The 23,626-nt window shown below is 38.7% G+C and overlaps 1 protein-coding gene across 3 annotated transcripts in view; it reads left to right on the top strand.

Moving 5' to 3' along the window:
* Positions 1 to 23,626, top strand: part of IL1RAP (interleukin 1 receptor accessory protein) — a 124,856-nt gene that overhangs the window by 54,495 nt on the left and 46,735 nt on the right. For all 3 annotated transcript variants that reach the window (XM_004278753.4, XM_033403711.2, XM_033403709.2), the window contains exon 3: positions 22,823 to 23,108. In XM_004278753.4, the coding sequence (XP_004278801.1) occupies positions 22,823 to 23,108 (286 nt within the window). The remainder of the gene's footprint in view (positions 1 to 22,822; positions 23,109 to 23,626) is intronic.

The following is a 23,626-nucleotide window of genomic DNA, read 5'->3' on the forward strand; positions in this document are numbered from 1 at the left end:
GCAGTGGATGGCATGTGTGAAGGTCCTGAGCCATAAGGATCATGACACCAGTATCGCTGGAGCTTCAAGGACTGGGGGAAGCTTTCAAATATACAATTCAGTGTTGTTAATTATAGTCCCCATGCTATACATTATATCCCCATGACTTACTTATTTTGTAACTGGAAGTTTGTACCTTTTGACTCCCTTCCCCATTTCACCCACCCCTCCATCTCCCACCTCTGGCAACCACCAATCTGTTCTCTGTATCTATAGACTCAGGTTTTTGTTTATTTTATTTTTCCACATATAAGTGAGATCGTGTGATGTTTTTCTTTGTCTGACTTATTTCACTTAGCATAATGCCCTCAAGGTCCATCCATGTTGTCACAAATGGCAAGACTTCATTCTTTTTTCATGGGTGAATAATGCAATAATAATATTATATCTTTTTTATCCATTCATCCATTGAAATTGCTAAGTGAGTAAATTTTTTTTTAACATCTTTATTGGAGTATAATTGCTTTACAATGGTGTGTTAGTTTCTGCTTTATTTTTATCTTTTATTATTTTTTTAACATCTTTATTGGCGTATAATTGCTTTACAATGATGTGTTAGTTTCTGCTGTATAACAAAATGAATCAGCTATACATATACATATATCCCCATATCCCCTCCCTCTTGCGTCTCCCTCCCATCCTCCCTATCCCACCCCTCTAGGTGATCACAAAGCACCGAGCTGATCTCCCTGTGCTATGCGGCTCCTTCCCACTAGCTATCTGTTTTACATTTGGTAGTGCATATATGTCCATGTATAAATCTTAAAAGTCCTCATCATAAGAAAAAAAATTGTAACTATGTATGGTGACAGATGTTAACTAGACTTACAGTGGCAATCATTTCACAGTATACACAAATATCAAATCATTATGCTGTATGCCTGAAACTAACATAATGTTATATGTCAATTATACCTTGATAAAAATATTTTTAAAATTCGCACACACACAAAAAAAAAAGAAAAAAGAAAACTCTGGGGGAAGGGGCCTGAGATGAGGAGGAAGAGGTAGTCAGAGTCCAGGGCCTATTACGGTTGTTATTTCATTTACCTTCATGCCACAAAAGGTCACTGAAAGGACTTGAGCAGGTCCCTGACACTATCTAGTTATTGAATGTTCATGCTACCCACCATGTCGGAAATAGCTTGGAGAAGATTTCAGTTTCTCTCAGTATGGTGGACAAGGTCCCCTAAACAACCCTTTTCCTGTAAAGCAGCTAGAAATGCTACATTTAAAAATAAATGTCTTGCTGAGTTGGTAAGAAATTCTCGGAGGACAAAATTGAAGTGAAAACAGGAATCCAGAAAGAAAGGAAGCCAGCTCTGCAGCTGGCGGTTACCCAAGGTAGCATCCAGAGTCAGTGGAAAAAGATGTATTTAAATGCTAGGACATTTGCATAATTTCTATAAAGATAAAGTTAAATTCTTACCTTATTCCTTACCCCCAAACAAATCTCACTTGAATTAAATATTTAAATGTAAAAAATAAATTAAAGCCTAAAAGTACTTGAAGAAAATATATGCAAGTGTTTTTATAATGTGGAGGTAGAGAAAGCCTTTCTAGATATATCATCAAGGGTAGGGGCCATTAAAGAAAATTAGATATATTTGACTACATAAAGATTGACAGAATTAGTGGAGCATCAAAATATTATAATTTAAAGGATGAATGAAAACTTGGGAAGATACAGGTATATGGCAAATGGTTAAGTCAGTACAACACAAGGAGCTCTTGCACACAAAAGAAATCCTTCCAATGTAAAGTATACTCTTTGAAAAAAATGAGAAAAGATTTTTAACTAGAAGTTCAGGCAGTTCAAGAAGAGAAAAACAAATGGATCATACTAAAAAGAAGTCAAGTTCATGAGTAAGAAGATAGATGCAAATTAAACCAACAATGAGATGTCATTTTTCACCCATTATATTAGCAACAGTTAAGGAGAACAGTCCTACCTAGCATTAGACAGGATGTGGTGATCTAATGACCAAGTGTGGTGTTCTCATACCATGTGGGTAAGAGTGTCCCTTCAATAGGCTTGGGCACTTTGACTGTTCATTTCAAAGACACCAAAGTGCCTCCCATTGACCTTGTAATGAACGTTGCACACATATATCCTAAAGAAATAATCAGAGAAGTGCGTCAAGCTGTATTCACAACTTTATTTGTCATACAGTTGTTCAAATAGGTAACATTGGACAAAGCAACGTAAATATCCATTGATAGAGGATACCAAAAAAAAAAAGGAGAATATTATTGAGTCTTAAAAAATATATATTTATATTTGTTGATAAAGAAATGAGTTTATGATAGATATTTCTGTTTAAAAACAGGTACCATACAGCAGTTTTTAAAGTCTGAAACCTTTAAAAACAGTGACAGTTGTTTGCTGAAGCTAGATTGCAGTGGTTTATGAGAGCCATTTGTTCAATTTTCAGGAATTATGTGAACCAGCTATTAAATCATTGCTAGTTTGAAACTGGCCTTGGTGAGAGTATTTACCCTATGGAAATTAATAAACAGATGCTGCAAATCAACCCCCGCCCTGCCCCAACCCTGGTTTACCACACACCACCGTGTGCATGTGTGTGTAATTACATACGTGCGCACATATAGAAAACCTTCCGTAGAATACACCCAAATCTTAACAGTGATTATCTTTAGAAAGTGGAATTATGTTTGAGTTTATTTCCGCCATTTAAAAATAATTTTGTATCATCTGAATATATTACGATCTAATTATATGTATAACTAGAAATATAGAGTAACAATTTTTGGAAGTAAGAAGGAATGAAGACCTGAACCTTTGGAGTGCTTGGGATGGTAAGCAAGGGGCAATTGTGAGATACTCTTGTTTAAACATTGGTTCTTTGTTTCTATATTTAAAATGATATGTTAATAACTTGCATAGAACAGAGATAACTTCAATATTCAGGAAATGCCCTTGGTAAACTATCAAGTTAGGTGATCTGAGAGGGAAAAGTGATATTACTCTTGAATTTCCTGCATTATAAGTGTGGCTACTATTTGTGTATTAGTTAGATATGTAATGTCAAGCAGAGGAAAATTAGCCACCCCAATTTTTGGAAGTTGAAATCAGTGAGTTCTCGCTTCTCCACTTCAAAGTTTTCCAATACTGGATACTCAGCCCAAAAAGTAGTTATGTACCCTAATTCTTGCCTGTTGTATCTGCTCATTTAAACATTTCAATTGATTATAGGCAGTTTTCTTTTCCTTCTTTTTTTTTGTTTTAAAGACAATCAGTGCTACAAAGTATATTCAGCCAATTGCCAATATTTCAGTATCTGTAGACATGGTTATACATATGTTAAACAAATGAGTACTTCTTCCTTCACCTGTCAGCATTCCTTCATTTCTCTAGGCAATAAACACACATACTATTGGGCTTATAGTATGTGCCAAATATAGTTCATATTATCATTATATCAACTAATCATTATAGTGATGAACAACATCATATAGTGTTTTATAGTTTAAAAATGCTTGCATTCTATGATCATCGGAAAAACGATAAATCATATCATTATTCTTGTTTTGCAGATAAGGAAACAGAGACTTGGAGAGACTAGGCGACTTAGCCATAGCCATAAAACAGTAAACAGAAGAACCAGAGAACCAGGACACAAACCCTTGTCTTGCACTCCCAACCTATTATTCTTTTTCCTGGTATACGCAGGGGATTCCAACCCTTTCACTACTAAGGACATTATTTATTTTATATTTTTTCTAAAGATTCCATGTGTTGAAAACAGTAGCAACCAGTCATGTTAGCAGTCATCACTACATCTGTGTTAAGAACATATTCATCACTCAAAATAGAAACTTTGTATCCATTAGCTGCCATTCCACATGACTTCTTTCCCCCTTCCCTCAATCCTAAACAACCACTAATCTACTTTCTTTCTCCATAGATTTGTCTATTCTGGACATTTCCTAGAAATGGAATCATATGTAGCTTTTTGTGACTGGCTTAGAATAATGTTTTCACTTAATGTTTTAAAGGCGCCTCCGTGTGTAGCATGTATCAGTACTTCACTGTCTTCTAGTGATGAATAATTCTGTTGTTTATCCATTCATCACTGATGGGCATTTGGATTGTTTTTACTTTTTATCTATCAAGAATAATGCTACTGTGAACATTTGTGTACAAGTTTTGTGTGGACATATGTTTTCATTTCTCTTGGGCATATACCTAGAAGTGGAATTGCTGGGTCACATGGGAACTCTTTGTGTAACATTTTGAAGGACTACCAAAGTATTTTCCAAAGTGACTGTGCCATTGTAAATGTCTTTTGAAGTAAGAAATAGCAGATGAGTCTCAGGCTGTGTATGATAGATACCACAGCCGCATTCCAGGATGGTTCCTTAAGGTTAACTACATTGCATCAAAAAAGAAGAGATCATGGTGAATTCAGAGGTCTTCCCAGGACTCACCCCCCTAATCTGGGATCTATGAGGGGAACATTTGAGCAGTTCCTTTATTGTTAGTGTAGCAAATTTAAATCTCAGTGCTATGGGAGCTCAGAAAATGCCCTGGATAATTCACAATATGTAATGTAGAGAAAAAGAAATCCTGGACTAGAGTCAAATTTGGCTCCATGTGACTCTCTGTCTTTATAAAATGAAGATGATACTATAGGCCGTACCTACCTCGCAGAGTTGTTCTGGAGAATCAGTGAGATGTACACTTCAAAGTTTCCCTGTAACCAGCAAAAGCAAGTAGGTAATCAGGTACTCAGTTGAATAAACTTGAAAACTGACACCATGTACTGGCACATGGGTAAGCACCAACTGGTTTCCTTTATTGAGATTAAGATTGAGATTTTTGTACTTGAAGGTGGGTGTTTGCCCATAAGAATCTACATTTCCAAACACAATTAATCTCTTGTCAAAGTCCCTAGCCAATCACTGATCTGTTTTCTGTTTCTATAATTCTGCCTTTTCCAGAATTTTATACAGACGGAATCATATGAGACTGGGCTTCTTTCACTTAGTATGATGCATTTGAGATATATCCACATTGTTGAGCATATCAGAAATTCATTCTTTATTGCTGAGTAGTATTCCATTGTAAAGATAATACCACAGTTTGTTTATTCATCAGCAAGTTGAAGTTCATTTGGGTGCTTCAAGGTTCTGGTGATAATGATTAAGTCTGCTATAAACATCTGTGTATAGGCTTTTGTTTGAACATGAGTTTTCATTTATCTTTGGTAAATACCTATAACTAATATTGCTAGGTTGCATTGTAAGTATATATTTAGCTTAATAGGAAAATATCAAACTGTTTTCTAAAGCGACTGTACTTCATTTTGCATTTCCATCAGCAACAAATGAGAGTTCCAGCTGTTGCATATCCTTGTGAACACTTGGTATTTTCCACTTTAAAAATTTTAGCCATTCTAGTGGGTGTGTAGTAGTATCCTCTGTGATTTTTAGTTGGCATTTATCTAATGACTAATGATTTGGGGCATCTTTTCATATGCTTATTCACTCTTTGTATATCTTCTTTAATAAAATGTCTGTTCAAATCTTTTATCCCTTTTTAAATTATTTGTTTTCATATTGAATTTTGAGAGTTCTTTATATATCCTGGATATGTCCTTTATCAGATGTGTAATTTTTTTTAAAGAGGCAGCTTTATTTTATTTTATTTATTATTTTTATTAGCTTCTTTTTCTTTCTTTCTTTCTTTCTTTTTTTTTTTTTTGGCCGTATTGGGTCTTCATTGCTGCACTCAGGCTTTCTCTAGTTGTGGCGAGTGGGGGCTACTCTTCGCTGCGGGGCACAGGCTTCTCACTGCAGTGCCTTCTCTTGTTGCAGAGCATGGGCTCTAGGCATGCGGGCTTCAGTAGTTGCAGCACGTGGGCTGTAGAGTACTAGGGCTTCAGTAGTTCAGTACTAGAGCTTCAGTAATTAGTTGCTCTGTTGCATGTGGGATCTTCCCAGACCAGGGGTGGAACCCATGTCCCCTGCATTGGCAGGCAGATTCTCAACCACTGCGCCACCAGGGAAGTCCCATCAGATGTGTAAATTTTTAATTTTTTTTCTCATCTGTGGCTTGTATTTTGCTAAACTTTAATTTTTCCAGTTATTTTCAAGTCCTATTCTTCGGCCTGTCACTGGATCTACCACTATTCTCTTTTTCACTCTGCATGTTTACAGAGATTCTTGGCTTTTGCAGGCACGGCGGGGGTGGGGTGGGGGTGGAGTGGGATATGAAGATGAAAAGGACAATTGTCCTATTAACGAGGAAACTTTGGGTAGTTGGAAAGAGAGTCCAGATATCTAATCGTCTATAACTCACGGGCTGATGTTCTGAGTACCATAAGGGATGTATAGACAGTGTGCTATACTACAGAGCATTGCCATTCACTGAGGTTTCTGGTTATTAAAATATTTTGAGCACAGACTCCACAAGAGAGAAGCAATGAAAGTTCTGGATAATTAAATTCCAGAAACTGACATAAAGTGGCTGCCCCCCCTACAACCCCATGTATGATCAGTGACGATAGGGGGGCTGGGGGATGGAAAAGGAACAGGCGCTAGGCAATGTCTTTCTCATCTTGGTCAATCACAGTCGTCTAATCCAACAGTTGTGGAGCTAGAGGACCACCTCAGAAGTGATTAGCTTCACTGCCTCCACAATCCTGGAGCCCAGGTTACTGTAATTGTCTCTTTTGTCATCATTTGTGGTTTGTATAAGTAAAAGCAGAGAGAACAAGTGGATAAAGAAATTTCATTCTTGACACTTGTGGAGGTGCATGTGTGTGTGAACCATCAGACAGCCTCAGGGAGCACAAACGTATTTCCCAATCCAGTCTTCATCTGTGCCATAATTATCATTAATATGTGTCACTCATAAGTCAGAGTGTCTTACCCTGTATAATCCTAGTCTCCCACTTTCATGCTTAACTAAACCATCCCACACTCTGTAATCCGACCCCAGGTGATTTACAGACCAGTTATGGCTCCCTTGCCCTCCCTGCCTTTACTTACAATGTTCCATCAGCCTGGATTCCTCCCTCTGTATCTGTCAGCACACATTTTATTCGTTTTTCAGGCTTAAATCAGATGCTATCTCTTCTGTGAAGGCTTCATTGAACTCCCCACCCTCCCCTGCAGTCAGAATTAAGAGCTCCTTCTGCCTTCTTATGTCACATTGTATCTTTTTCTTTTTCGCATTTACTTTATTTTGCTTTGCATTGAGATGAATTATTTGGCTGTCTACCCTCTCTAGATAGTGAGACCTTTGAGGGAAACCATGTCTTCCCTGTGTCTTTAGCCCCCCATTGGAGCTGATTATAAACTGTTGCATGTAGTAGGTTCTCACTGAGGGTTTATTGGTTGAAAGACATGGCATAACCCACAGTTCCCCCTTGCTTTGTGAACCAGACAGAAGAGGTGTCTGAGTGGCTGATAGCTGTAACTGGAGGTGACAGGGTGATCTGATGTGTCCTAAGCAAGTGCAGTCTTGTTTCCCTCGTGGCTGTGATTATGCTCTCCTGTCTAGAATAAGAAAAGGGTGATTTGATTTTGAGTAATACGCAACCCAGTTCTAACTGTGTACCGTAAGTGCCTTCCATTGTTCTGCTTAAGGTGATTTTCTACCAGCATGAAATGTTCTCCTTCCCAGACAGTTGATAGACGAGCTGAGTCATGCCTGACCACATTTAATAAGACAGAGGCAGCTAATACCTGAGGGAGCTGCCTTTGAGGACAAGCTGACTTTTCTGACTCCTCTGCTTTTTAAAAGTGGGTGTTGTGAGAGAAACTTGAGCATGAAGATAGCTTCAGAGTCTCCACTGGAAACAAGACTACATGATGACACTCTTTAATTCAGACAGATGTGATCTGCCCCACTGCCTCTTGGCTGTGACATGTGTCTTCTGATGCTGGAAACTGCTAATCATGGATTTTATGCTCCTTATTAAAGAGACTCACTCAGTTTGTTCCACTTTCTATTAACAAGTGCCCACCCACTCCCACTCTTGTCCTTGAAAAACTGGCTTGATTTTATATTTTTAAGTTTCAGGCTAGAAAACCCTGTTGAAGTTAGCACTGATTATAAACCCATCATATTATAGAGATGGAAAGGGTTAGAGATCATCTGGTTTTACGTCCTTGTATTATACATGAAAAAATAAAATCCAAGAAAAGGGAAGTTACTTGGCCACATTCATGGTTAAATTTTAGATCCTGGAATGAGGCTGATCTGTGTTAGAATCCTTCTCTCTCACTTACTTGCTGTTGTTAAACGATAAACTGGGGCATATTAAAATTTTTAAATTTTAAGAGGGTATTTGAGCAAAAATCGATGCAAATTGGGCAGCATCAAACTGGACATAGTTAGGAGCACTCCACAGAGGGGAGCCAGGGCCAAGACTTCTATGGAGAAGAGGTGGAAGCAAGACAAGGAAGGTATTTGATTGGCTACAGCTTAAGTGGTTGCATTAGTTGAGAAAGTCCAGTTGGCTGTTTGTGAGTGATTGTCCTTAGGTTTCAATTTTCTTGACCTTGAAGCATTCCAGCTTAGGTTTTGCCTTGCTTAAGTAGGCTTCCAGGACATTACAGCCACCTCAGTCTAATAGCCTCTTTGTTTAGTTAATTTAACACTGTGTAATCCTGCAGATACTCTTTCACTTATCTAAGGCCCCTGTTCCTCACTTGTTAAATGCGGACAATAATAAAACCATCTGAAAGAGTTGTTATGAGAATTAAAAGAGACAATAAATGTAAAGCACTTGATACCTGCATATGGAAAGTATTCAGTATTAGGCGGTAATTATTATAATAATGGTGGTCTCACTGGCAGAGTTAGTGCAAGACATCAGGTCTCCTGATCCTATGTTGTTATTCTCCATAAAGAATACTACTAGATGTACCTTAGGAACTCTGTTTAATGGCAAGGAAGTTTAAAGATATGTCTGACGATGAATTTTATGGTCAAAGAAAAGTCTCAGCAGTTAGCTGTAAGACAGAAAGAACATGGCTTAAGAGGCTCAAGAATCAATGTGGGGCTTCCCTGGTGGCGCAGTGGTTGAGAGTCCGCCTGCCGGTGCAGGGGACACCGGTTCGTGCCCCGGTCCGGGAAGATCCTACGTGCCGCGGAGCAGCTGGGCCTGTGAGCCATGGCCGCTGAGCCTGCGCGTCCGGAGCCTGTGCTCCGCAACGGGAGAGGCTGCAGCGGTGAGAGGCCCACGTACCACAAAAAAAAAAAAAAAAAAAAAATCAATGTGAATGGAGTATTTGAGGGAAGATTGTATATAGTCTCCAAACAAGAAGCCAAAGGACTGAGTATGATACCAGAGTCTTAGAGGATCAGTAGAGAGAGGACTGGTTCTGGAATCAGAAACTTCTACTGCCCAATAGCACTGTGGGCTTCCCATGTCATTCTCTGAGCCTCTCCAAACCCCCAAACGAGGCAACAACCCCTACCTCTGTGATCTAAGAACACAGTGTGTCTGAAACTGCAGTGTCAAGTATAAATTACTGTGTACTCTGTTAACAATTACAGATTTATAATCTTTGGCGGGATGTGGTGAGGGCGGGGAAGTAGGCACTGATTCCTGAGTAATAAGTTTGGGACATTTTACTGACTTAAAGAGTACGAAAATAAAAAGCCATTTCTAATCAACCACCTCCATTATCACTTTCTCCACGAGGCAGGGAGCCACAGCATTGGGAGGCTAAAAGTACCCAGAGAAGAGTGTCCTGACTTGACAGTTTTGCCTTGGGATGTATACCTTGGGTAGACACATACACACACAAAACAGAGATATATACACGGACAGTTAAAGTTATATGTTGAAGCTCCTAAAAGCCTTCTTGGTATGACTGCAGACCCTTTTCCTGATCTAGTACCTATTTCTCTTATTTTCATGTTTTCTACTTTATGGTAATTATTTGCTGTTTTTCAGCGTCAGAACACTGGCATGTATCCCCTCGTGAGTGTCAGTGGAGAATGTGTGTATCACATGAAAGAGGGCTGATAATAGTAGGGTTATTAGCTAAAATCTTCTACGTTTGGTTTCTTTGGAGTGTTTGCTTTTGCTTCCTATATTGAAAATTTATTCTCCCATTTTGCTTCCTACATTTCAAGAGCTCTGGAGTTCAGGAAAGTTGGTTTGTGTTTTCTGCTTTCTCTTCAGCAATAAATATGTAAGAGGCAAATGTTCTCAATCCTATAGTGACTCAAGAAGCTGACCGTAAATATAAGCATCAAAATTCAACCTTTGATATGCCAGGAGAAAAGAAAAACAGAAACTGATGTAAGTGTGGTATAAACTCTCTTCTGTAATTGGTTTTATAGGCAGAAGTCATGTGTGATATGGGAAAAGTAACCAGGAATCTGGAAGGTTTCATCCTGCCTCTGGTACTAACCCAGCGTTTCACTCAGGCATTCCTTCACCGCTCTGGTCTCAAAGCCTAATCAGTATAATGTGTCCTGGAACTGGATGATTTGTAAGGCCCCCTTCCAGCTCCAACCCATAGTGGTTTATTTCAGATGCATGGTGGATTACAGGTGGCTTAAACATTCAGAAACTTGGACCGTGATTTAATCTTGGCATTTATCTTCCCAAGACCTTGCTTCTCCCCTTGGGAGCTGACGCTGTTCTCTTCCTGAGGGACCACTGAAAGCCCAGCCACTTGGAACCCCTACCTTGTGAATTCTTCCTACTGCCCCACTGTCATTCACAGCCGGATGTTTCCCAGACCCCGTTTCGAACGCTCAGCTTTTGTGGCTTGCTTCATCTGATTTTCTCTCAGAATCTTTTGTTTTCTGCTTGTCACTACCAGCCTTCAAGAAAAATCTACATGCTTGACACATTATTAAAATTGAATGAGACTGCACTGGCATTTCACAGGTGATGCCTCTCTTAAATGCAGTGGCAGGATTGTAGCCCCTGTCTCTTCCCCTGGCAGGTGATGAAGATCTCAAACGCCCTTTTACTCCAGGCAATTTCCTGAGAATTTCTGAGGAGGTTGCTGGCAAGGCTCACAAAATGCTCTTTTTTTTGACTTTGTAGTTGCTTATAGAATATGATTGCAAATCTTGAGGCATGGGAATCATGTAGCTTTTAATTGAAAGTTGAAGGCCCCTGATGTACTTTCACTGAACAAGCCCCCTTCACCCTCCATCTGGGACGTGAGATGTGGGGATGGAGGGTTATAGAGACATTTTGAGTATGTGGAGGGCTTTAAATTTTCATCATGGAGAAAAGTGATGGCTTGGCTGTCTTTACTAATTAAGAAGTTGGTTTATGCTTAGCCTGCTTTCTACATTTTAGGACTCAAATTTAATTTTGGATTTTCTGTCCTGGATCTGGTAAAGTGCAATAAAAACTCAAAAACAAATGCACATAATAATTTTTCCTGCTATCTTTCCAGGTCTTAATTCCCTCATCTGTGAAAATCAAAATAATAATTGTAGCTAAAATTTATTAAGTTCTTATTATGCACCCAAGCATATAATACCACATATACGATCTTCTTCACCCCTATCAACAGGTCTGCTAGGTAGGTACTTACATTAGCTTCATATTTTGCTTCATGTATTATTACACGTGAGGAAGCTGGGGTATGGGATCCTTCTTTCCAAGTGCCATACTTATGGGCAGCATTGCCACCTACTTTACTTGAGTATCAGCCTCAAGGATAAGACCCATATCCCATATATCAGCTTCTTCACCTGTAAAAAGAAAAGGAGGAGAATTGGGTGGCTTGATTATGTAGAACGCATGTAGAGTTACCTCCTATGCTCCAGTATTACTGTTACCGGTTTCAATCTTCCTGGATTTGCTTTTTTTTTGCCTATTTCAACCTCTGTTTTGAAGGAGAATATACTATTATGCTATTTACATTCCCAATACCAACTGGGAATGTTTGTGTAGATATGCATTTTGCTGGAATGTTAGAGTAGACAGAACGTGACATTTGGACCGAAAAGAAGTGATTCTATGCTTGCCATTCATGAGCTCTATGCCATTCATCAAGTTAGCTCTCTGAGCTGAGTTACCCCATTTGTAAAATGAGAAGATTGTTCTAAATATTTTAAAAACTCCCCTCTAGTCTAACACCCTCAAACACTGTGTTAGAGGTGAGTCCTCATAAGGTTAAATGATAACATTTGTTGGGCCACATTTAGTTTGAAATTGTCCTTTCTCAGTTTGGAATCAAGAAAGAGAAGAATATAATATTAAGAATAGTGAGGATTACTGAATAGCTCTCTGTTAAACACATTAAAGAACATTGTCTCTTAAGTCTTCAAACCAGCTTTCTTTGACAGAGGAATATTTACTATACTTGCCCATACTCACATGGTTAGCAAGTAGCAGAATGATTTGAACTGGGGTTGTCAGACTCCAGAGACTCCATAGAGAAAGTAGTTTCAGGAGAGGAGTTTCAGGTTTGGTCACTCCCCACCTCTATCATATATTGTTAGCCCATCTCTCAGACCTGTCTTTTATCCTCTCTTGGCTTCATTCACCTCATCTGTAAAATGGGGGTATTACCAGCTATCGTACTGGAACAGAAGGCTACCACCAGATCTAAGACCCTTGTGTTCTGGGATTCTATGATGCTGCCCTGGGATTCTATGATGCTGCTCTGGGATTCTATGATGCTGCCATGAGCCACAACTACCGTGGAAAAAAAGATGACTAAAACTTAGATTTTTTTTTATTCAGAGGAGAGCTATTTTACCTAAATAGCTAAATTTAGGTAAAGAGCTAAAGGTATTTTACCTTTACTAAATTTTTTTTTTACCTTATTTATTTTTTTACCTTTACTTATTTTACCTTTACTAAAGAGCTAAAGGTATTTTACCTTTACTTCCAATGCTGAGGATCTGTTCCTTGCGTGGAAATTTGAAGGCAGAGACCTTGTTTTTTGCTACATTTTGTTTATAGCCCTAGCACTCATAGGACCCTGAGTAAATATTGTGTAATAATGAAAATGAAGAGAGTGAAAGTTGCTTGATTATTATATGAGAATAGTAATTGGATATTTACATCTTAATCATGGATTAGAAAAAAATTGCTTGGGGAAAATAACATAAAAACCAGCTAACGACTGCTTAGAGTTTCCCTAGCGCACTGTGCCACACTTGACATAAGCCCGTTTACTTACTGTCACAACAGCTCTGCAAAGAAAATCATTCACTTCAGCCATATGAGGATGCTCATTACAGTGATTTTTTTAAGGAAAGGAGGCAGCCTACCCATAATCCATTCTTTAGCCTGCTAACCCCTACTGCCACTTTGGTGAGAGAAGCGAAGCCTTTTCTAGGTAGCTATTAGATGATTCTCTTCCACGTTCCTCCTTATTATGCACAGCAACAGGAAGGGTGGTTGTTGGACCTTTCTTGGACCTTAACTCATGATGATGAAGGGTCTCTTTGTTGGTGCTGCAGGAAGCAGTTGGGAAATGACTTGATGGAGATGAAGAGTGAGCGTGAAGACCTTCAGCAGCTCCTGTAGACCTGAGAACTGTAAACATTTCTAGAGCACACCTGGTTTTTTCTCAAGTCCTCTGCCACAGGGAAAACTTTGTAGAAAGTGGCACTCATGTTCACAGACTAAGAAAGGAACAGCTACATGGCAGGACTGAATGAAAACCAAACTGTTCATAGACCCTAGAGTGCTGGTCCTGTAACAATAATTAGACTTTGAAAGATCTCAACTCTACATCATCCTTCAGATGATTTGATTTTGTAACTTTAAATATCACCTACTTTGGTATATGTTTTGGATTTAAACTTCATAAGTTTGGTTGTTTTCATCTATGAGGTTTCATTGTCCCTTTTCACCTCTTCTCGTCTTTATTTTCATGTTTGCCTGGGAATGACTTTCTCTACCTTTTTTTTTTTTTTCCATTGTGGGGACTACCACTTCTAATTGATATAAAATAATGGTCTTTAGGTCAGTGTAAAGATAAGTGCCCAGTGTCACAGGGGGGCTTTGTACACTATCTGGAGTAAAACTTGTTGTAGCAACAAGACCCTGACAACCTCTGCAAAGTTGACGCTGTAACTTGTGGGTCTTCACCCTCCCCCAACCCACTTTCTGAGTTTGGCATTCTTTCCTTATCTGGCAAATCTTATCATCTGCTCAGAGCTAGTTCTTATTTTTTTTCAAATTACCCAATCAAGAAAACTCCCTTCTTTGGTGGGAGTAAGGTATGTCTAATTATCTGCTCCAGGAAAGCCATCTGCCAGTTATTAGCTCAGTATTGTTGAACAGTACAAGCAGCCTGAGGATGTCTGATGGGTGCTCATAGCCACTCCAGCTTTCCTCCCCCACCAGGAACTTCTCTCTCTCCTCTTGATGGCTTAGTTGACAACTATTAAATTTCAGCAACATTTTCTAGACCTTTGAGTAGCTCTCCTCTGAATAAAAAAATATCTAAGTTTTAGTCATCTTTTTTTCCACGGAAATCATACTCTAGGAAATGTAGTTCGTAGATTTTTTCTTTTGTTTTTAAAAACTGGTGATTAGGGCTTCCCTGGTGGCGCAGCGGTTGAGAATCTGCCTGCTAATGCAGGGGATACGGGTTCGAGCCCTGGTCTGGGAGGATCCCACATGCCACGGAACAACTAGGCCCGTGAGCCACAACTACTGAGCCTGTGCGTCTGGAGCCTGTGCTCTGCAACAAGAGAGGCCGCGATAGTGAGAGGCCTGCACACCGCGATGAAGAGTGGCCCCCACTTGCCACAGCTAGAGGAAGCCCTTGCACAGAAACGAAGACCCAACACAGCAAAAATAAATAAAATTAATTAATATATATTTTTTTCAAAAAACAAAAAAAACTGGTGATTAATTAATAGGACATTGCTAGGAAAATATCTGGATAGTTTTAGTATTTTTTCCACTGAGGAACAAAAAGGAATATATTTTTCAATGTAAACATTAATCAAAAACCTGGAATCATGGGGTGGATAAAACCTCACAAATAGTTCAACAACCCACTTGTTATAAGAGATGAAATAAGACATTTTTATCAATTAGAATGATGATCAGCTTTGAATAAGGAGAAGACAATACATTAATACTTCCCCAATGTTGATGTGCATAGGAATCACCTGGGGATCTTGTTAAACTGTAGATTCTGATTTGGTAGGTCTGGGTGGGGCCTGGAAGTCTGCAGTTCTGACAAGCTCCCAAGGGATGCTGCTGATGGTACGTTCAGTAGCCAGGATATTAAAAAAAAATACATATTTCCTATGTAAAATCTAGAGGTAGAAAATTCAGGGCTGATAAGCCAGCTCCATACTTATTCAAGGTCCCTTCTCCATTCACTTTCACGTTCCTCCATCTTTAGGGTGTGGCCTTCATTCTTATAGTGCATAAGGTAGCTCCAGCTGTCACATCCATGTTCCCAGCAGCAAGATGGAAGAAGTGGGATGGTAGCAAGAGCACAGGAGACATAGGATATGTCAGTGTTTCTCAAGGAAAGTTTCTGGAACCTACCACATGACAATTTCAAACATATCCCATTGCCCAGAACTGTCACCTGACTATATCCAGGTGAGAGGAAAGCTGCAGAATTATAGCCTTTATTCTGAATGGCTGTGTGCCCAACTGAAAATTCCCATACACTAGAAAAAGAAGGGTTTGGGGACATGGTATATGGGACATGTTTAACAGTCTTTGCCATAGACCTGGAGAGATGAAATCACCCTCAGACTTAGTCTCTGCCCTTCCATTAGACTTAGTCTCTGCCCTCAGCCTTAGATAGAATGTGCTGATGGGTGTTAAGATGACGTCATCCACATGGGGTTCCAAGATGGGATATTAAAAGGGCCTGGTTCTCATCTCAACCCAATCTCAGGACTACCCTCTCTACCCACACCTGTATATACTATACTATACTATACTATACTATACTATACTATCTATACTACACTAATGTATTGACTATAATCCTGCCTAGAATCCTGTTTTAACACTTGATTCATTCATTCTACAGCTATTTTCATTTAGTTAATTTTGCATCTATGTCTTTGTTTTTCCAAGATTGTTAACCTCTTGATGGACAGGGACCCATGCAGATCCAGCTAATACGTACTGAGCTCCTTTCATATGTCTGGCCCTTTGCTTTCGAAACATACAGCCCTGTAAGATAGGCATATGACACATGGAGAATTTGAGTCTGAGAAGGGAAGCATTTTCTCCAAAGTCATAGGGCAAGTAAGTGGCACAGGGAAAATAATAACATACAGAAATTAATTCCACCTAGGTCTTCCAATATTTAAAAATTTCCTCTTCTTTTTTTTTTTCCTATACCTGAGCTTCTTGAGTTCTTATATCTGCATGTCTCTACCATAGCATACAACACAGCAGGTTTTCAGTAGATATTTAATAAATACAAAAATATGAGTAGCTTTCCTGTGGGAAATATCTTGCTTTGAATGTGTGAACATAGATTTGGGACAAGCCTCCCAGATCTACGTTCAGGCAGCTTTTATTTGTGCTACCACTCAGGCAAGAGTAAGTCAATTAATCTCTCTGTCTTCATTTCCTGGCATGTAATGTGGGAATGGGCATGAAAGCCCAAGAGGGTGCTGTGAGATTAATTAGTTAAAATGTATACCCTGCTATATAAATGCTAATTGCTGTCAGGAGCGTGGGTTGGATTTTCCAGTGACTTGGCTTTGCGACGGCTTTGCACATTTCCATTAGTCCTCTGTGGCACTAAGCCCTGGCCTTAAGAAATCCTTTGGCTGAGGGAAATGATGACTTTGTAGTTCTCCCGTGATGAGGGGCCAATTTAGAGAGGAGTTCCACTATGGAGTAAACTGGTTAAGAAGGGACATTTTAAACAAAAAAGTAATTCATTGTGCCAGTAATTCACTAAATTCCCTTTGCTGTTATTAGAGACAAATCTATTTGCATAACAGCCTTTTCCCCAGTCTTTTCTTCGGCTAGTGCCTGCAGTGAATCATATAATTAATTTGGTATTACGTGACACTCCAGCCCGTTGCCATAGATTTTATTTTTATTTGTTCATTGAATAATTTGAAAAGCTCTGACAAAATGCCCTCAGGTGGCTGGCTAGAGAAAGTTAAAAAACCCACAGAACTAATTTCAAATGGGCAAAGAAAAAACTCAATAAAAATCATAACGTTTTTGTTAATGTTCATGAATACTAATATGTGTGGTTTTGGTCCCTATTATAGAGGAGTCTGATTCACTTTATAGATATATGCATTTGGCCCATGAAACATTCTGTAAAGGAGATACGTAGCGGGTATAATGATGTATTTTCCCTTGACCCTGTATTGCATTTAATTTGGTTGAAAAAATATTAAGTCTATGGAGTTAGCCAAAAATATTGATTGACCTGTATTTAAATTTTAGTGTGTAAGGGCCTTTAACATATGCTATTTTAAAAATAACTCTTGTCTGCTCTTGATTTATTGTGATGCTATGAAAGGAAAATTCTGGCTTCCTTTATGAGTCAATACTAGTCGCTATAACAGATTATATCCACCAAATCTCAATGGCTTAAACGATAGAGACTTGACTTAACACAGTCACAGCTCTTTGAAAGTGAGACGGCTTTCCTGAGAAGCTCTGCTTTGACTGATGGCAGGAATCCGGGCTCCTTCCATCTTGTGATGCTGCACATTTCAAACATTTCTGGTCTTCAAGGACTCCATGGAAGGGAAAGAGAAAGCACCAAAGATCATGCTGGGAGTTTCAAGTTGTACAGCATCTCTGGCCATACTCATTGGCCAGAACCAAATCACATGGCCCCAACCCAACTGCTAAGGATATGTAGGTTTCATATGGGCCGAGGAAAAGAAAACAGGACTAATGAACATTTGGCCAGTCTCTGCCACAGTCTACCCCAGTGATCACCAAAATTCCATTTCATACTTCTTCCTAAATGGGTCTGCTTGAGTACATGCTTGTGGTTGTTATGTTACACTAGCTCTCTTTTTCCATCTCCCTTTTCACAATTAGCATTCTCCTACTTTACAAAAGAAAAATACAACTGTCACTTATCATCTGTCTTGGTGTTAATTATTGTTCAGGGCCATAAAGACTTCCCAGGGCCAAAGTAACAATTTATATCATTGGTATCCGAAAGTCTCCTTTAATCAAGGTAACATTAACCCCCAGAATGGCTTCCTCCTTCTCTCCAATTTACCAGTGTTCCTGTTAAAAGCGAGCCATGATATCAGAACTGTGTTCTACTGACCCAAGTTGGGGTGATCTGAATTGAGATATGTTGTTGAGTGGGGTTGCAAGGAGAATGATACTTTTCATTTTATAGCCTTGTCTCTAAAATCATTCAAATTTGAGCAAATAGTTTAAAGTTCTTGACAGAGAGGCCTTTAGGAACAGCATAAAGAATATTTTTATGAAATACAGAAGGCAGTAGCATCTTACTTCATCCAGACAACAAACTTAATATAGTGCAGTTCCAGACTCCGTCAGCTGCCAACTGTCTCTCTCTGTCTCTTTCAACTATATCTTATAATTTAAAAGTGAATGAATGTCCTGCCAATGCATATTAATACAGATTTTGGAATTAAAAAATGAAATCAATACTTCTTTCTCACAGAAAGTAGGTACGATTAGGATGGTTTGACACTGAGAGGGACTTTGCCAATTGTATTGCACAGTGGATATTTCCTTCCTTCCTTCCTTTGTTTTTCTCTAATTAATATTTTAATTATTTTCAAAGCAAGTCATGCATGGAGGTATTTTAAGGCCAATATATTAACAGGGATACCAAAATAATTATATTCTTTCTGTCATAATTTTCCTCTGCTCCTACTAGTTCTCTTCTTCAGAGACAATGACTTTTGAGGATTTTATTTATTTTTTCTGGCATTTCCTATCTACAGTTTGCTAACCAATTTGTGTATATTATTATTTTTCATTTGGTCAACCCTATGTGTTACCTCTTCACTTTTTAAAATTATAGTAAATAAGGACTCTCTAAAGTGCTATCCCCTTTGCTTTCCTTACTCATACCTCTCTATATAATATTATTGCAATATTTGGTTGAATCAATAATCATTCAATTAATATATCTTCAAATATTAACGAACAATGATTATGTTACCTTTCTTATTTTTCGAAGTTATGAATTGCCTTGCTTTCATATGCTTACTCTAATTAGTATCCTTTGGTAACAATTTTCATACTTTTCAATTACCCTTCAGCATCATTTTTCACAGTGCAAATCTAATCAGATAATCCATCAGTTACAATTAATTTTTCTTTATTGGGGGTTTCCATTTTTTTTTTCTATCTACACTGATTTACCACCAAGCCCTATTGCATAGCTGCTTTCCTGGGATATCCTGCATTGTTATTCTGGGAATCCCTTCCCCTCTCTCTTTAATTGCATCCCCTATTCCTTGATCTCCTGTTTTCCTTCGTCTTGTTTTTTCTCTCATTTTGTTGGCACAAATCTCCCAGAACCTTCTTGAAAAAATAGCACATAGGATATAAAATAACTGAGTCTTTATGTGTCTGAAAATGTCACTCACACATGATTATTTTGGTGGGTTTAAGGTTCAAGATTGCAAATAAATTTCCTTTAGATGCATTGCTTCATTATCTTCTAGTTTCCAGTCTTATTTTTGAGAGTTGCAAAGCCATTCTGATTCCTAGTCTTTTGTACGTGACTATTCTTTTCCTCTTTCTTACTCGCTGGTAGTTTATATGATCTTTTCTTTTTCCACAGTTTTAAAAAATATTTTTGTGGTGTAAGTCTGTTTTCATCCACTGTGTTGGGGCAATTGACAGATCTTTTTAATTTAGAAGGTTATGACTTCAGTTCTGAGATTTGTTTTTGCTTTGAATTATTTAATGGAGAGTTTTCTTTTTATTTTCTTTCTTTTGGGACCCCTACTGTTGAGATGTTGAGACTCGTGGACTGGTCTAACTTTCTTCTCTATTTTCTGTTTTTCTTTCTACTCTACTTTTTAGAAAATTCTCAAATTTAACTTCCAAATAAACCATTTATTAAATTTTACCTTTCTTCAATCATGTTTTTAATTTTGATAAGCTTTTTTTCTCTGAATATTCCTATATCATTCTGTTCTTGCTTCATGAATATAAAAGTTTCCTTATCTCTCTGAGTATGTTAATGATAGTTTTTTTGTTTTTCTTTTAAAAGATTTATTTTTCTTGAATAATCTTGGTTTTATCAAATTTTCTTTTACAATGTTTCTTTGGATGTTACCTTCTATAGTAGAGATTTTTCTCAGATGTCTCCTGGGGCTGTTTGTTCATATTTAAGAAGAAGTGATTAAGAAGCTGATTAAAAATTCTAAATATGAATGTGGGACTTGTTAACCTTGAGCTTTTCTATTGGATGATATGATGATATGGCTGTACAAGTTGTTTAAAAAAAAAAAAACTCTGATACTAAGATTGTTAGATCTTTCTTCTGAAAGTAGTCAGATTTTCTGGAGAAGATTCATTCATTCTCCTGCCTGGAGAGTAAAGATCTGGCTGCTCCTATCCTTGGAGCACAGTGGGAAAGGTTCCTGAGCACTAGGAGGGTGGGGTTGGAACCAAAGATGTCACTTTTTGACATAGCGTTCATCCAGTTCTCCTTATTTTACTGTCCCACCTATGTGCTTATTTTTAAGGTATCTGGTTGCATTTGCCAGGATAGGATAGATTATTCATATTGGTACTAAGCAAATCCCAATTCTCTATGACTTAAAATAGCAAAGCTTTGCTGTGTGTCATCCATACCAAGGGAACCAAGCTAAAGGAGTCTCGACGTCTGTGCTTTCATATTTGCTAAGGCAGAAGAAAAGGAAGCATGGTGAAATATACTCTGGCCCTTAAAACACTCAACACAGGTGACGCTCAGTACATCATTTTGGCCAAAGTGAGTCACATGACATCCCCTTATTTCAGAGGGGCATAAAAGTACAATCTTACAATATGCCTAGTAAGAGAACTCAGAAATATGGAGTGTATGGTACTAGTGATTACTTATCTTGATACTGACAGTTTCTCCTCCTGGGTTTTCTCTGCATTCTGCATTGCAGATTGGTTTGTTCTCCAGCTCTCCCCTCTTCATTTAGGATTTTTCGTTTTAAATGTGCTAAGCTGGTCACCACTTGTCCATTTGATGTTGCTATTATCTTTCCTCTTGTTATTGCTATTACTTGGGTTTACGTCTTGAAAATTATTTTAGTTTTAGTGGCGTTTCATAAAGGAGTGAAACTGGGTGCATGTATTCAATCTGACATGTTTAACTGAAAAAACTATGGTTATAACTTGCTGTTAACTGAAGGAGCTAATTCTGCAACTATGCAGTTTTAATGAAAATATATTTAAAGAACGTTATATAGATGTTTAATAAAAATATTTTATTATCAGTTTGTATTAATGTGAACAACACTTTGATCTTTCCAGTTCTTTCTTGTGTATTGGATTTTAAAACATGTTTCTGAATGAAGCACAGAAATTGTAAACAATGGAAATTTGTTGATTCTTGGAAAAGTCAGTTTGTTAGCTTTCCCGGAGGTCTATTATTTACTTAGAAATGTATTACTTACTTACAAAACATTTTGTAAGTCATAAAGCTTCAAATGCTTTGCTTTTATCAAAATTAGTCACTAATTTAGTTGTTCTGTTAGCTGTCTGCTTATGCCCAAAATGTTGCCTAGCAAACGATCATAAACTTCATTTAATTTATTACACATGTATTATTGCTCATGAGTCTATAGGTTTTCTGGGTGGTTCTGGTGATATAGGCTGAGCTTGCTCTTACATCTTTGGTCAGCTGTAGAGAGGTCTGACAGCTGTGCTTCTGGAGGGTGCAGCTGTCAGCAAGGGTGCCTCAGCTCTACTACATGTGGTCTCTTATTTACTAGGAAGCTTTCTTGTGTATTGTAGTCAGTTTGGCTGTCTAATCTAATACCAGTAGACACACATGACTAATCCAAATTGATATGTGCAGTAAGTGTAAAATACACTGAATTTTGAAGAGTTATTACAAAAAAAGAATATAGGGGCTTCCCTGGTGGCGCAGTGGTTGAGAGTCCGCCTGCCGATGCAGGGGACGCGGGTTCGTGCCCCGGTCCGGGAAGATCCCACATGCCGCGGGGCGGCTGGGCCCATGAGCCATGGCCGCTGAGCCTGCATGTCCGGATCCTGTGCTCCGCAAAGGGAGAGGCCACAACAGTGAGAGGCCCGTGTACGGCAAAAAAAAAAAAAAAAGAAAAAAAAAGAATATAAGTATAAAATAGCTTATCAATATTTGGGATGTTTGGGATATATCGAGTTTAACAAAATACATTATAAAAATTAATTTTACCTGCTTTTTATTTCTTTAATGTGGCAACTAGGACACCTAAAATTAACTATGTGGCTTGCATTTTATTGCTATTGGACAGTGAAGACCAGGGGAGAACTGGGAATCTTAGAGGGTTGCCATTTCAGCTACAATCTTCTCCTTAGACCCTCTTTTGTCCCCAGAGGAGTGAAAGAGTACATGATTTCTTTTCCAGGTGAGATTCTCCCCCATACCTTGTAGGGTTCAACAGGATCAAGCTATCAGATCACACTGTTATCCAATGGATAGTCAAAAGATAATAAATGAATGAGGGTAATGCTCCTCACACCACAGCTGTCTATTACATGCATTTATTAGAAAGAGGCTAATGAATACGACCCGAGAGGAGGGTCCGGAAAATACTGCGGTATCCTAGAGAGAAGGTGTGTTCTCTGGAGATGAGATGACTCCTCTGCCTTTTCTTTCTTTTTGACTGTTCCAGAACGCTGTGATGACTGGGGACTAGATACCATGAGGCAGATCCAAGTGTACGAAGATGAGCCAGCTCGTATCAAGTGCCCACTCTTTGAACACTTCTTGAAATATAACTACAGTACAGCCCATTCAGCAGGCCTTACTCTGATCTGGTATTGGACAAGGCAGGACCGGGACCTTGAGGAGCCGATTAACTTCCGCCTCCCTGAGAACCGCATTAGTAAGGAGAAAGATGTGCTCTGGTTCCGGCCCACACTCCTCAATGACACAGGCAACTATACCTGCATGTTAAGGTAGCCTGACCCTTATGGTGACTTTCTCTTTTCCCTTTCGTTCCTGAACCGTTTTCCAAACGATGCATGGGCTGTGAAGGCGGGAAGGGGAAGAAGGAAGCATGTAGAGAGATTTACACTTCACCTCATTGACTTAGCTGAGGTTAGCTGAAAGAGATGTGCAGAGAAAATGGTTGAGCTTCTGAGAACATTCTCAATAGGTGGTTCCTTTTCAAACCTGACATACATCGGGGTTGTCTAGAGGTGGAGGCTTGTTCATTTGTTCCCTTTCCCTGACATGAATCTGCCTCCACGTCTGCCTCACCTGAAGGCATATCCGTTTCCCTGGACAATGAACAGGGTAGGCAGTAGAGCCCATTCATATCTGTTAATCTTCGCAACTTTTTAAGTACCTAGCACAAATAAAGCCTCAGGATGCCATATAAAGGAAAGAATATCTGAGAGGCATTAAATATACTTAGAACAGTGCTTTCCAAACTTTTCCACCAAAATTTCCCTAAAAAGCAAATGAATACCAG

This window comes from Orcinus orca, chromosome 5, assembly GCF_937001465.1.
Source record: "Orcinus orca chromosome 5, mOrcOrc1.1, whole genome shotgun sequence".
Classification (NCBI taxonomy): domain Eukaryota; kingdom Metazoa; phylum Chordata; class Mammalia; order Artiodactyla; family Delphinidae; genus Orcinus; species Orcinus orca.